The 12,673-nt window shown below is 37.2% G+C and overlaps 1 protein-coding gene across 2 annotated transcripts in view; it reads left to right on the top strand.

Annotated features, from left to right (window-relative positions):
- The first annotated feature begins 698 nt into the window (after positions 1-698).
- Positions 699-12,673, top strand: part of HHIP (hedgehog interacting protein) — a 93,507-nt gene continuing 81,532 nt past the window's right edge. For both annotated transcript variants that reach the window (XM_063638227.1, XM_055276018.2), the window contains exons 1-2: positions 699-1,008; positions 6,679-6,871. In XM_063638227.1, coding sequence (XP_063494297.1) covers positions 730-1,008; positions 6,679-6,871 — 472 coding nt within the window. In that variant the 5' untranslated portion in view covers positions 699-729. The remainder of the gene's footprint in view (positions 1,009-6,678; positions 6,872-12,673) is intronic.

Here is a 12,673-nt window from a genome sequence, read left to right on the forward strand (position 1 = left end):
TCAGTCCGCCGCCGTCGCGGCTAGCCGCCCCTCCCCGCCGCAGCACGGAGGCCTCCGGGGCCCCGGGGACGCGCTCGCGCGGGGGCCTCCCCCTCCCCTTCCCCCCACCCTGGGCGGGGGCGCGCGAGAAGCGGTGACGTCAAGGGGCGCGCTGTGGCAGCACCTCCCCGCGCGCTAGTTAAAAAGAAGAAGAAAAGAGGGAGCGAAACATGAGAGGCTGTGTGAGAAGCTGCAGCCGCCGGCAGAGGAGACCTCAGCATCATCTAGAGCCCAGCGCTGGCCCTGCCTCCGCCTGCCCCGCCGCCGCCGTCGCCGTTTCTGTTCCTGCTACTGTCCCACCTAAACAACTCCCGTTACACGGACCAGTGAACATCTGTGGCTGTCCTCTCCTTTTCTTCCTCCTCTTCCAACTCCTTCTCCTCCTCCCACTTCCTAGCCGCAGCAGAAAGCCCCTAACCCAACTGACACTGGCACAACTACAATCGGTGTCATCCGCACAACTTTATCTCGCTCCTCGGGCTCCCCTAAGGCATTGGACCCATCGCCGCGTCTTTTATTTTTTGCAAAGTTGCATCGCTGTACATATTTTTGTCCCCGCCACCTCCCTCTGTCTCTGGAGTGCCCTACAGCCCCGCAGCCTCCTCCTGGAGCTGCGCCCTAGTGGCCCTGCTGGGCAGTGGCATTCACCCCCATCCTCCCGCGCCCAGCCCCTGCTACTCTGGGCAGACGATGCTGAAGATGCTCTCCTTTAAGCTGCTGCTGCTGGCCGTGGCTCTGGGCTTCTTTGAAGGAGATGCTAAGTTTGGGGAAAGAAACGAAGGGAGCGGAGCAAGGAGGAGAAGGTGCCTGAATGGGAACCCCCCGAAGCGCCTGAAAAGGAGAGACAGGAGGATGATGTCCCAGCTGGAGCTGCTGAGTGGGGGAGAGATGCTGTGCGGTGGCTTCTACCCTCGGCTGTCCTGCTGCCTGCGGAGTGACAGCCCGGGGCTGGGGCGCCTGGAGAATAAGGTAGGCACTCACCGGCCTCACGGATGCGTACTTGGCATATTGGCTGGGTGGGGTTCCCTGTGGCTCTGGCAAAGCCGGTGGCTGTAAGAAGGGCAAAACTTCTTTGGGGGAGTTCTTTTCATAACTTTTCTAAAGCGCTAACGTGATTCCGTTGTGTGTTCCTCTGGGGTAAGCAAGTAGCATTTCTGCCCCCAGAGTCCGCGGTCGGGATGCTGTGCAAACTTGCCTATCTCTGAAAACAGACGCTTCTGCGGTACCCGCACCCTGGGCTGGGTAAACATTTTAAAAGAATCGCGATGAACAGTGTGTTTTGGATCGAATGGGGCATTGGCTGCGGTGAAACTGTAAATTAAGGTGGCTGTGGTTTCCGGTTTAGTTTTCTAGAGGAAAAAGATTTGTGCTGTTTTCTCCACGTGCTCGGTTAGGGAGAGGATTGAATCGTAAAGGATGTTGAAGCATGGTTGGTTTATGATCCCCAGCCCCGTCAGAGGGGGGTGTCTTGCATTACATTAGTTAAACCAACAGAAAGGAACTCCTGGTCCTCTGGTTAGGGACCTGAAAAAAACTGGAGAAAGATTTTGCTGGGGCGTTATTTATCACATAAAACTGAGACGATTCTCCGTCATTTTGTAACATTATAAATTCAGACTTTCAGGGTCAGTTGGTGTCTTGGAAGATCTACTCTAAGAATTTGTTTTAAGAGTAATGGCATTTACGTTATCCTTGTGTTAATAAGTTTAACTAAATACTAACATGGTGTTTGTTGACTGTAAAGACACGCTTGTGTTTGAGTTTGCAATATCGTTCTTGCCAGGAGATGCAGTCATGGGTGGTATCTACTGTACTCCAAGGAATGATTGCTGGGTCACATCATTAACAATCACTGCATGTGAAATAAACAATCAGGTGTCTTTGCTCCCCCTCCCTTTCCCCATTTTAGGTTTAATTAAGAATTCCTCTGTTAGAACACTGCCAGTTGTCAAGGTCTGAGAGACTCTTGGAAAACTTGTGCTTCAGTCTTGCTGGCCCAGGCATAAAAAAAAAAAAAAAAAAAAAAAAAATACCCAGGCTGAATCTAATTTTTATGCTCAGTTCACGGTAGATTTCACTCTATTCTCATGTAAACAGCTCCTACGAATCAACATATGTGTCTGGGTGGTATCTCTCACTTTGTTTTGTAACAAAAAGCCATATTGCATCATTTAATTTGCTCAAGTCATGCAAATAGGAAAAAATCAATAGGACAAAAAGGGGTCGACTTATCCTCCTCCCCACTAAACTGCTGCCCACACACAGAGTCCTGTTGCTTATGGCAAAAGAATAACAACAACACCATTGTATTTGTTAGTTGGTTCACTAATGGGTGAAACTAGAGAACATCATTCTCTTTCAGTCCCCAGCTCTGTCCAAATGTTCATGCCTTTTGAGGGAGCATTTGTCCAACTCCTTCTATTCCCAGATGAGTGAGAACTGTCTTGCTGCAGGTTTTCAGCTGCAACTCTCTTTTTATTCTTACCATATGCAGCAGGAGCCTGAGATTCAGGGAACAGATATTCCAGGATTTTATTCAAAACAATGTCATTAAGCTCCTGTGTTGCAATTGAATTAAGTTTCACAATAGCTATATTCAGGTCACCTTAAAGGTTTTATCAGGAGCCCTAAAGAACCAGGAAATTCAGAGAAAAGTTTAGAAATATTTGCCATTAAGTCTCCCTTGGTGCAATATGTACTATGAATATACTGATGATCTAGAGACCCCTGCAATACTCTACTCTTCCAGAGACATGTGGAATGAAAATTTTGTGCTTGACTAAATGGTGGGGAGAAGGGGGAAGGGGGATGGGACCAAGGCGAGTTATAGCCCTTAAGAGAAGTTATATAACATTTTTTTTGAAGAAATCGTTCTTTAGGAAGAAATCTGCCATGTTAACTATACACATTCCTTTCTGCTTTATGTGCTTCCAATCTCCAACAAACCCCTACTCATTTGAAAAGTGTGTCTGAATTAAGTTTGGTACACTAGACTTTTGCTGGTTCCATTACAAGTGGTTTATAAACTAACAATACCCAAATTGTTCAAAACAGAGATTTGCTATAGCTATGCATATGCGTTCTTGACCTATGTTAGTTCTCAAGTTTTAATAGTTTTTAAAACATGTTATTTTATAATAAACTTCAGTGTTTCCCTTTTTCCTGTAAGCCTTCCTGGATTATAATATATGTTAGGATCTTATTTCAAAATGTGTATACAGGAGAGATGATTGCTATTTGAAAGAGCCCTTTTTTGTTTATGGAAGAAAAAAAAATTCCCCAGAAAGATTTCTGCAGCTTTTCAAGAAACTACAGTAGTAGCTTTTTCCTACAGGAAGAAATTTCTTAGACAAATAGATAGTAGCAAACTAGATAGGAATATTAGCATGCTCAGCTATGCAATTAAGTCCTGTTTCTAGGCTAAAAAATTTTCTTTAATGAACTAGAATTGAGTTCAATTCTTTAGCCATGGAATTATGCTCTATTTTAATTTTTTGTATATTTTAATAATGCTGTATATTGTAATAAGATTGTTAACTACCATGACAAATAAGTACTGTCAAAATTTAGGAAGTCATATTATCTTAGCAATATTATCGCACTTTCTAAATACAGCATGCTAAAAGGATCTAATTCTTATTAACCAAACTGAATCTGCAGTTAACTGAAATACCCCCATTTCAAAAACTTAACTTGTAGCCACAGAGGCATAGAAGCTCTCTCTACCTTGGGTGGTTTCACAGCCAAAGCTGTCAAGGAATGGGTGAAAAGTAATTGTTTTCAAGTGTGCCCTTTTACAATCATTTGTTTGCTCTGGCTCTTTCAGGGACAAAGGCTATTGTTGAACACATCCAACTAAACAAATAACTCATCCTGGGGTCCCTTTAACAGCTGCCTTAGTACAATGATCTATTTACATATTAGCCTAAAATTGAAACTGAGCTCTTTAATGACATAATCCAGCACTATAGTTCAGAGACACATGTGTTCTACCCAACAGCTGAACAACCTTGTAGGCATATGATTTTTAGAAATAACTTTTTGTGTACCAAGTGATCTTAAGGCGACATCTTAATATACTGTCATGTATTTTCTCCTTTTGTCCCCTCATCGAACCCATGTGGGTGCCTTTTGCCCTCTTTGTTTAGTTACTTGGTAAATAAAGAGAAATACAGAAGGTCTCTGTCACCCATTTTACTATTTGTTGATAAGCTATAGTTGGAGGCCACACTTTACTGTGTATCCCCTATTTATCTTACCCTTCTTCTATGGATTTTACTTTCGTGTGGCTAAAGATTAAAGGATGACCTGCCAGATGTTATAAATTAGCAACAGCCACAATGATTACTAGGCATGCTGTAATAATGTTTCGAAGTTTTACATGATTTCTGAAGTATATTTAGTTTAAACCACTGTGATGGTTTTGTACACGGCTTTTAAAAATTGAAACAGGAAATTATCTTAAATTTCTTCTTAAGATTGACGGCATCATCAGAAATAAAGTTAAGGACCTATATAAGACACAGATACATAGGCAAAAGAGAAGAAGAAATTACCCTACACACACCCAGACTCATCTGTCTAAAACACTGTTGTAGCTTTGGCTGAGTCAGTTTAATTGACTTCAGTAAGACTATTGGTTCATTGAAACCAAAGCCAGAATGATGGCTCTATCTATCTTCAAATAGGTATTTACACTGCAGACCTCACACAGAGCAAAATGTTACCATCCTGCTGGGCCGAAACAGCATAAAACTTTAAAAAGAATAATATTATACTTGATTTCAGATAATTTATTGAATCCTACTTCTGAAACGTTTGATGAGAGATCTGTGACCAGAACACATTCCAAAAATTGTAAAAGACAAAATTCCTTAGGCACTAAAATCAAGCTCTTCCTGGATAGCAGCTGAGAGAGTATACGAGGATCATTTTGTTTTCAGCTATAAAAAATGAAAGCATGCATAATCTCCATAAAACCAAAGGTAATTACATTCCAGTTTTTCAGCCAGCAAAAGGGGTGCCTTCAGCATCCTGCAGTTGTTTGGTTCTTAGTGGACTGCCATATGATAAACAAACAGAATTGCTATATGATCAACAGAACACAGTTGAACACTATTAATATTAAATAGATCTGGTGAGGTCTGCCAGAGTATGGATGATAAAAGACATTTAAAACATTCTTGGAATGCAAATTCTAAGGGTGTAGTGTATGTTTCGTTTTAGAAAATTTTATCCATTTAAGCAATTGTTATTTAAATAAATTGATAAGACTGTAAATATAATTGTGATTAATAATAACCTTTTTGAATATTGTAGCTACAACCCATTATACATTTTTCCAAAATATGATAACTTCCATTGGACTTGCTGCATACTAAAATTTCAGTATGCTTGTATTCAATTTTTTTTTGTTACTTTGCTCTTGCAGATTTAAATTTTTGTGATGACCTAGAATATCATTATCTCAAAACACAGAAGCCATAGATTTACCCAAATTAGAACCTTAATTTGTGAATGGAATATTTGTTTAAAACAGTGCTCTAGAATTTAAAATGTTAATTTTGGTTGACAGTTCTAAAGAAGTAATAAAGTATAAATATAGTTAGATGAATTTGGAAAAGGTATAAAATTCAATTCCATTATGATGTTTTTAATATAAAAAATCAATACTTGATTTTGACAGCACTACATTTCACATGTCAAATATTGTGTTGATATTGCCTTCTATATATATTAAAGGAGTTTCTGAAGTCAGGTTTTTAAAGTTACTGCTAAACAACAAGACCTATTCTGTCTACTAATTGCTAAACTCAATGAATCAATAACTCAAAATGGTCTTATTGAAATAAAAGACATGTCATTGTAAAAATTGTGATGAAGGTACGCCATTTTTCATTAAAATTCACTACATATTATTCAAAAACACGTCGTTAAACTCTTGTGTTTATTCATGCATATAACATACCTGAGGACCTAGTTAAAAAATTTTTCCTGGCTAAGATATAATGAATAATAAAAACTGGTTTTAAACCTGTTTGATTTCACTTTGGATATTAATTTTATAAAACATGAACAGCAAATCCTACTTTAGAAAATTTTCCCTAATGCAGTCTGCAGATTGAAAACTAATTGAAATTAAAAAAAAAATGTAACCCAAGTATATTTTTGACATTATCATATTAAGAATTTCAGGAATGAAATAGATTTTCACGTGAGACACAAATAAGCCATGTCTTAAAAAATTCTGTTTTGCATATGGTTGGACAAAGGTTGGAATTTTAAAGTTAAATATCATTCAGTATATACTTTGAGGCAGAATGAAGTGATAAAGGCTTAAAGAGTCTAAATATAATTGCGTTTTAATTTTTCACACCTGAAGTACAGATGAAGTCTTTGATTTGCAGGAATATGAAACACTTTTATGTATCCCTGTCCTTTGTTCTCCCAGCCCAGCTCCAGAGACTATACTTGTATCCTTATAAAGGCATTCCGTATTGTGACACAGTAATTCTTTTCAAAAAACTTCATTGGCTAAATTAGACTTTTCTACTTACACAATTGCAAAAAATAATAATAATAACTAAACCTAACTTTACCTAACTAACAAAATGTTTGTTTCTGATTTGTGGCTTTCAGATATTTTCTGTTACCAACAACACAGAATGTGGGAAGTTACTGGAGGAAATCAAATGTGCACTTTGCTCTCCACATTCTCAAAGCCTGTTCCACTCACCTGAGAGAGAAGTCTTGGAAAGAGACCTAGTACTTCCTCTGCTCTGCAAAGACTATTGCAAAGAATTCTTTTACACTTGCCGCGGCCATATTCCAGGTAAGAAAAAAAAATGCATAAGTAAAATAAACCACTGCACAATATCCTTGTAAGATACTTGTACTTAAATGCTTATTTACAAGACTCGTAAAATGTATCTTGCCTTTAAAAATACCTATTTTACCTCATAATTCACATTTCCAAATTTATAACTTTTACTGCCTCTAAAGAGAATATTGTAATTTCAGTCTGCACATATTATAATTGGTTTTGTTGACTTGTTATATATTTCTTGTTAAGCTGATAATAACAGCTTAACAGATTACAGGTGGTAATCTTTACACACGTTGGATTCTCAATCCAAATTCCTTGTTGGTGCCTTCTTTACCATAACATCAGCTTCAATATCAAGACAGTGTCTTCTTCTACATAGCTGATACATATATATATTGGAGAAAGTCCACTGACTTGTAAGATAGATCCTTAAACAAAATATGATTAGGAATCCAAAAAAGTAATATCTTACAAAACACTTTCACATAAAATGACTAATTTTCTCCTCAAAAACCCTGTAAGGTAGGTAGGAACAGTGGAGTCCTCTCCAATTGACAGATGAGGAAATCTGAGCCTTGGGAGAAGTCAAACACCACACCTTAATCAAAGTTATACAATGACAAGGTGATAGGAGAGATATGGACGTGCTTATGCATATAGTGTCATGAATATGCCTAGTCACTATTATAGTTTGGACTCCAATAAGCATATATATTCATTGATTAATTTTTATCATCAAAAATTTGTAAACTTTGATTGCTGTTGCTTTAGTTGGAAGACTTAACATAGAGGAAGAAAATAATTTAACAAGACATTCTGTTTAGTTAGGCAAAGTAGCACACAAATCTACTGAAGATTAAGCAGTATTTAAGGAAAAGGCAAGCTTTAAGAGTCGTAGAATGCACCGAGATAATTTTTTTAAGTGCTATGTACATTTTACTTTTTTCTCTAACCCAGGAAAGTGTAGACTTTTGTATTTTTAATATAGCTCTCTTAATAACCTTATAAAACATTTTGACTAGGGTTGCTTGCTCCCTTGCATCTAGCATAACATATATCTAAACCCATTCAATATGAAAATATTATTATTGTCTTCATAAACCACAGCCATGTTTCTAAGCCTTTTCTCAAGCAGATGTTTCTTCCTCTTTATCACATTCCCCAAAGCAAAGTAGAATAGGTCACGGTTGCCTAGATGGCCTACAAAGAGGTGATAACAGATTAGATACCATAAATGTTTGCTGGAAACTTCAAGTCTTGAACATTTGCCTTTAGGACTATAAATTGAAAGTGATATCAACACTTAGCATTTTTATTTACCATTATCTACTTTAGATAAATACAACATGCTAGATTTGGGGACTTAACTGTGGGGGTCTTTATATATTTGAAGTAATTTTAGTTTCCAAAAACAATAAAATAAAAGTAATATCCACTGAAAGAGAGAGCACAGCAAGCAGCTCAGAGCCAGAACTGCAAGCACCTCACTCCCCAGATCAACATATGTGGTGACGAATGACAAATTTATTTTTCTACAAAGTTTGTATATATGTAAAACTGCTGAAGTGCATCAAGATGTCAAGTGCTTTTGGTGGCCACCCAGGCTGCTTTGAAAGATAACCAGATGAAAGCTCCACTCTAGAGGTGGACAGAGCAGCAACGGTGCTTTCCAGAGACTCTGGAAGGCTTTACCGACAAGCAGAGGGGGCTGCCCCTGCGTACATCAAATGCTAATGATTATTCTCAATACTTGCCCCAAAAGTGAGCTGTAATAACACACTCTTTGCATTACTTATGCTAATCGATTTGTTGCCTGGATAGATCGTTGGCATGTAGATTATGATTTCCTAAAGTACAATAAATAAGATGCTAATCCCCACCCTTCCCTGCCCCTGCCCCCAGCACAGAAGTGTCTTTACAATTGTGGAACACAGATTTTTTGGAAATTACTATAAAAGCAAATTTTAATAGTTTTCCCTTAAGTTGATTTAATGATATGGTTCACTTTCCTCTGAAGTTCAAAGTGTTGGAACAGCTACTTTGTGATTCTTTTTTAGAAGAAACTAATCAACATATTTTGACTATCCTCATTAATAGCTTCATCTTTCTACAAATCAAAAACTTGAAGAGGAAGGTACTCCAAGGGATGTTTTTTGCTAAAAGAAGCCAAATGCTGGAAGAATTGGGAGAGAGAAATGATTCCAGAGACATCTTCATTTGTTCCCTATTGCCCAATGCATGAAGAAATGTACATATAAATGACTTAACCATTTGCTTTGACTTCATGGCTTTAAGAAAGCACAGTCACTTTAGAATATTCATATACCTACAAGATAGCTACTTCCTAGAAAGCTTAATTAAGAAATAGTCATAGTCTGCTTATTTTCCCCAAAATGGGAAAAGATATTACAAAGCAATATAGTGAGTATATACTAGAGTTTTATTAATCATAATATTTTCCAGTTGTGAATTCACTTAGGGAAGTGAATTCTCAAAACTTCTAAAAATGCCAAAAACTCTCCACTCATTTCTGCAGGTCTTTTCTTCTGCTTAACTGAGCAGGATAGCTACTTTGCTAGTCACTAGAAGAAGGCATAACACACTCTATGGGAAGCATATCAATGGACATCTATTGGCCTTGCTTCTTCCTCTATACCTGTAGTCATAATGACTTTTATCACTCTTCGACCTCATCTTCTCAGCAGTAAGTTATTGTAGTGTGAAATGTCTGCACAATTAGTTCAGTTGGTATAATCCTATTGCTAAGAAGGCCAAGGTCAAGGGTTTGATTCAACTGAATTTTTCTAGTCCATAGCCACTCCTAACACTGGTCAGTTAGCTTACACATGTGTCTTCTTAGTCCCAAGGAGAGTAAACCAGAAGGAATAAATAGATGGATATATCAAAATCCACCATTTCTATTAGGATATGTTCATGAGTAAGTCGTACTCATGAAGAGTCAGTAACTTTTTTTTTCCTTATCGTGATGAGCAGCACTTAAAATGAGGAAAAATAACTTTTCCCTGGAATACATGCTGAGAGAAAAGGGAGAGCTCAGAATACTCCAAGGAAGCATTTATTTTATATGTCAGTATTTATAGGGTGCTTTGTGGTATAGCAGAACCAGGCTCACGATCCAGGAGAATATTTACAGATCCAAGATAGTTGATAAATTATCAGAACTTAAAAAAATACAGCTGCTAGAATATTCGGTGTTTGTTCATTATTAGTAGACCTGACCATATTATGATGATCCCAAGTGAGCTAAACATACACTTTCAGTAAAATGACAAACAAAAGAGAACCCTGGCAATAAATGTTAAAATATATCTCCCTATTCATCATTGTTCACTGCAGAATCAGGTCATTTAAGGTAAAGTATTAATAAAAGTTTTAGATACTTAAATTCAAATAAAATTACATGATTGTAAAAAAAAAATGCCCATGTATTTAAGTAAAAATCTTCTGAGTTGGTTTTCACACTTAGGTTATTCAGTTTGTCTAAATTACATGAGAAGCTTGGAGTAAATTTATTGTTAACATTCTGTATTTTTTCTTAATTTGCTAAGCAGGCATCTTACCTCTGGAGCCATCAAGTTTATGAATATGTATTCATTAATCTTTAGATATTCCACTTGAAAATGACTTCTCATTTCCTCATGTTTGTCCCAGTTACTAATTCCCTTTAAATTGGAATCGACCACCAGAATTGTTAATTAATTTCCCCTTAACATGGTATTGGTTAGTAGACAGTAATGCTGAAACACACATTTTTTTTTTTTTTAAGCAAGCTTGAAATTTCTTTCGAATTGCATTTTGAAATTTTTCTGTGACCCTTCTGGCAAGCATCACCTTAAAACTATATTTCTCACTCACATATCCAGTTATAAATATGACCATAGTATGACAGTCTTCCTGCATGCATAATATAGGCATGGAGATCTTGTTGCCTGATGGTAAATATTTCCAAAACAAGATCTAGCCCAAAACTGTGCAAAGAGTTTGATTTAACAATTTAGTTTTTTTTTTCTTTTTACCTCTAAGAGACTTGTTTAACACTATTAGGCAGTTTTCATCTGAATGCTTACCCATTTAAGAAGGGAGGGGAAAAGTTATCTTTTGCAAATGGTGACTAGCTAAAGATGAGTAAGTGTTTCTATGGCCTTCATTCCTCTCCCCAGCTTCTAATCCTTGAATTTTTTTTCAAAGAAAGATAACTTTCCAATTGCCTTGCCCCTCCCGTGGAGCATTTCCCAGCTGCTTGCCTCGTTTTCTCTGTGCCCCCCACCGCATGCATGCACACACACATACACACACACTCCCAAGGACATCTGCTCCTACTTGCCTGGTTGCCAAGACAAGATCCTTTCCAATAGCCTAGTCAGAAACTGGCAGGGAAGAGTCTCTCTGAGAAAGTTCAGGGTGAGACATTTCACTCAAAAGTTAGGTCAAAATGTACTTCAAGCTTTACAACCATTTGGGACCTTCACATTCTAAGATAAGTTTTAGGTTTGAGGGGTCCTAGGTCAAGCACACAGAAAGTAAACTTGTAGTGTCTTTTATGTGCCATTGATGAGTTTCACTTGGCTGATCCCAAATTCTTATTCTTAGAAATCCTTGCTAAATCTGAATTTGTTATACAACTTCTAAATTTCTACTGAGCTACTCAGTATGTTTATCAAAAAATTGATGAGGTGCGAAAATATAATTTGTTATATAAAAATAAAAACTTTAGATATATAATATAAAGTATAAGACCAGAAGCAGCAATTTAGGACCATATATAAGGCTGACTCTGGTAGCACCATCATATTTTGAGAGCAGAAATCATTAGAATGTGAAAGTGACTCTTGCTAATATGTCCCAGAAAGGTAACACCTTATTAACTCAAATTGTAAAAGTAATATCAAAACTTTTTTGCCATAAAGTTCTTTTCTTTCATATTCAAAGATAGCTATCTTTATATGATAAAATATTTAATGTGTAAGAAAAGAAAAAACATCTTACTTTTAGATCCTATTAAGTAACTCTCTGTTGTGTTTTTGTTTTGGCTTGTTGATATGTCAGCTTTTCTGTTTGGGACGATTGAAGGAATATTTTAAATATAATTTTTCTATTACACATTAATCATTATCTCCTATAAGTGAGGTGCAGGAAAAAGGCACTTGCATATTGGAAAATGGAGGCTCTGTTATAAGCACCAATTCATTGCTTGATCATTACACAGTCAGTCAGTTGTTTATTATAGCATATAATGACCTTGTGTTATTCATTAGATTTATTATTTAATCTTATGTAAGTGGCAATACACTAAGACTTGTAAAATGACCAAAACTGGCACCTGATGGCCTGTCTCTTTCTTGATTCTTGTTTGTTCATCTGAGGAATTTATTTAGTATTGTAGGAAAAAATGCTAAATACTGATGAGATAAGCTCACAGGTACCACATACAGTAACCAGAGAATCTTGAAAAGACATCAATGCAATAGCAAGATAAATGCTGAGTTTGTCTTATTTGTACTTCATAGGAGCCTTTTAATACCCAATACAATATTATTTCACTTTTACCACAATTTTTAAATTGAGTTTAAAACACAAATCGGAATCCCAACCCCCGATATTTTTCATTCTTTTTATTTAGTATGTATTTATTTATGTATGTATGTATGTATGTATTTATTTATTTTTTGAGACGGCGTCTTGCTCTGTGGCTAAGGCTAGAGTGCAGTGGTGTGTTCTCGGTTCACTCAAACCTCCACCTCCCGGTTCAAGTGATTCTCCTGCCTCAGCCTCCCGAATAGCTAGGAT

Source organism: Symphalangus syndactylus, chromosome 4 (assembly GCF_028878055.3).
Source record: "Symphalangus syndactylus isolate Jambi chromosome 4, NHGRI_mSymSyn1-v2.1_pri, whole genome shotgun sequence".
Classification (NCBI taxonomy): domain Eukaryota; kingdom Metazoa; phylum Chordata; class Mammalia; order Primates; family Hylobatidae; genus Symphalangus; species Symphalangus syndactylus.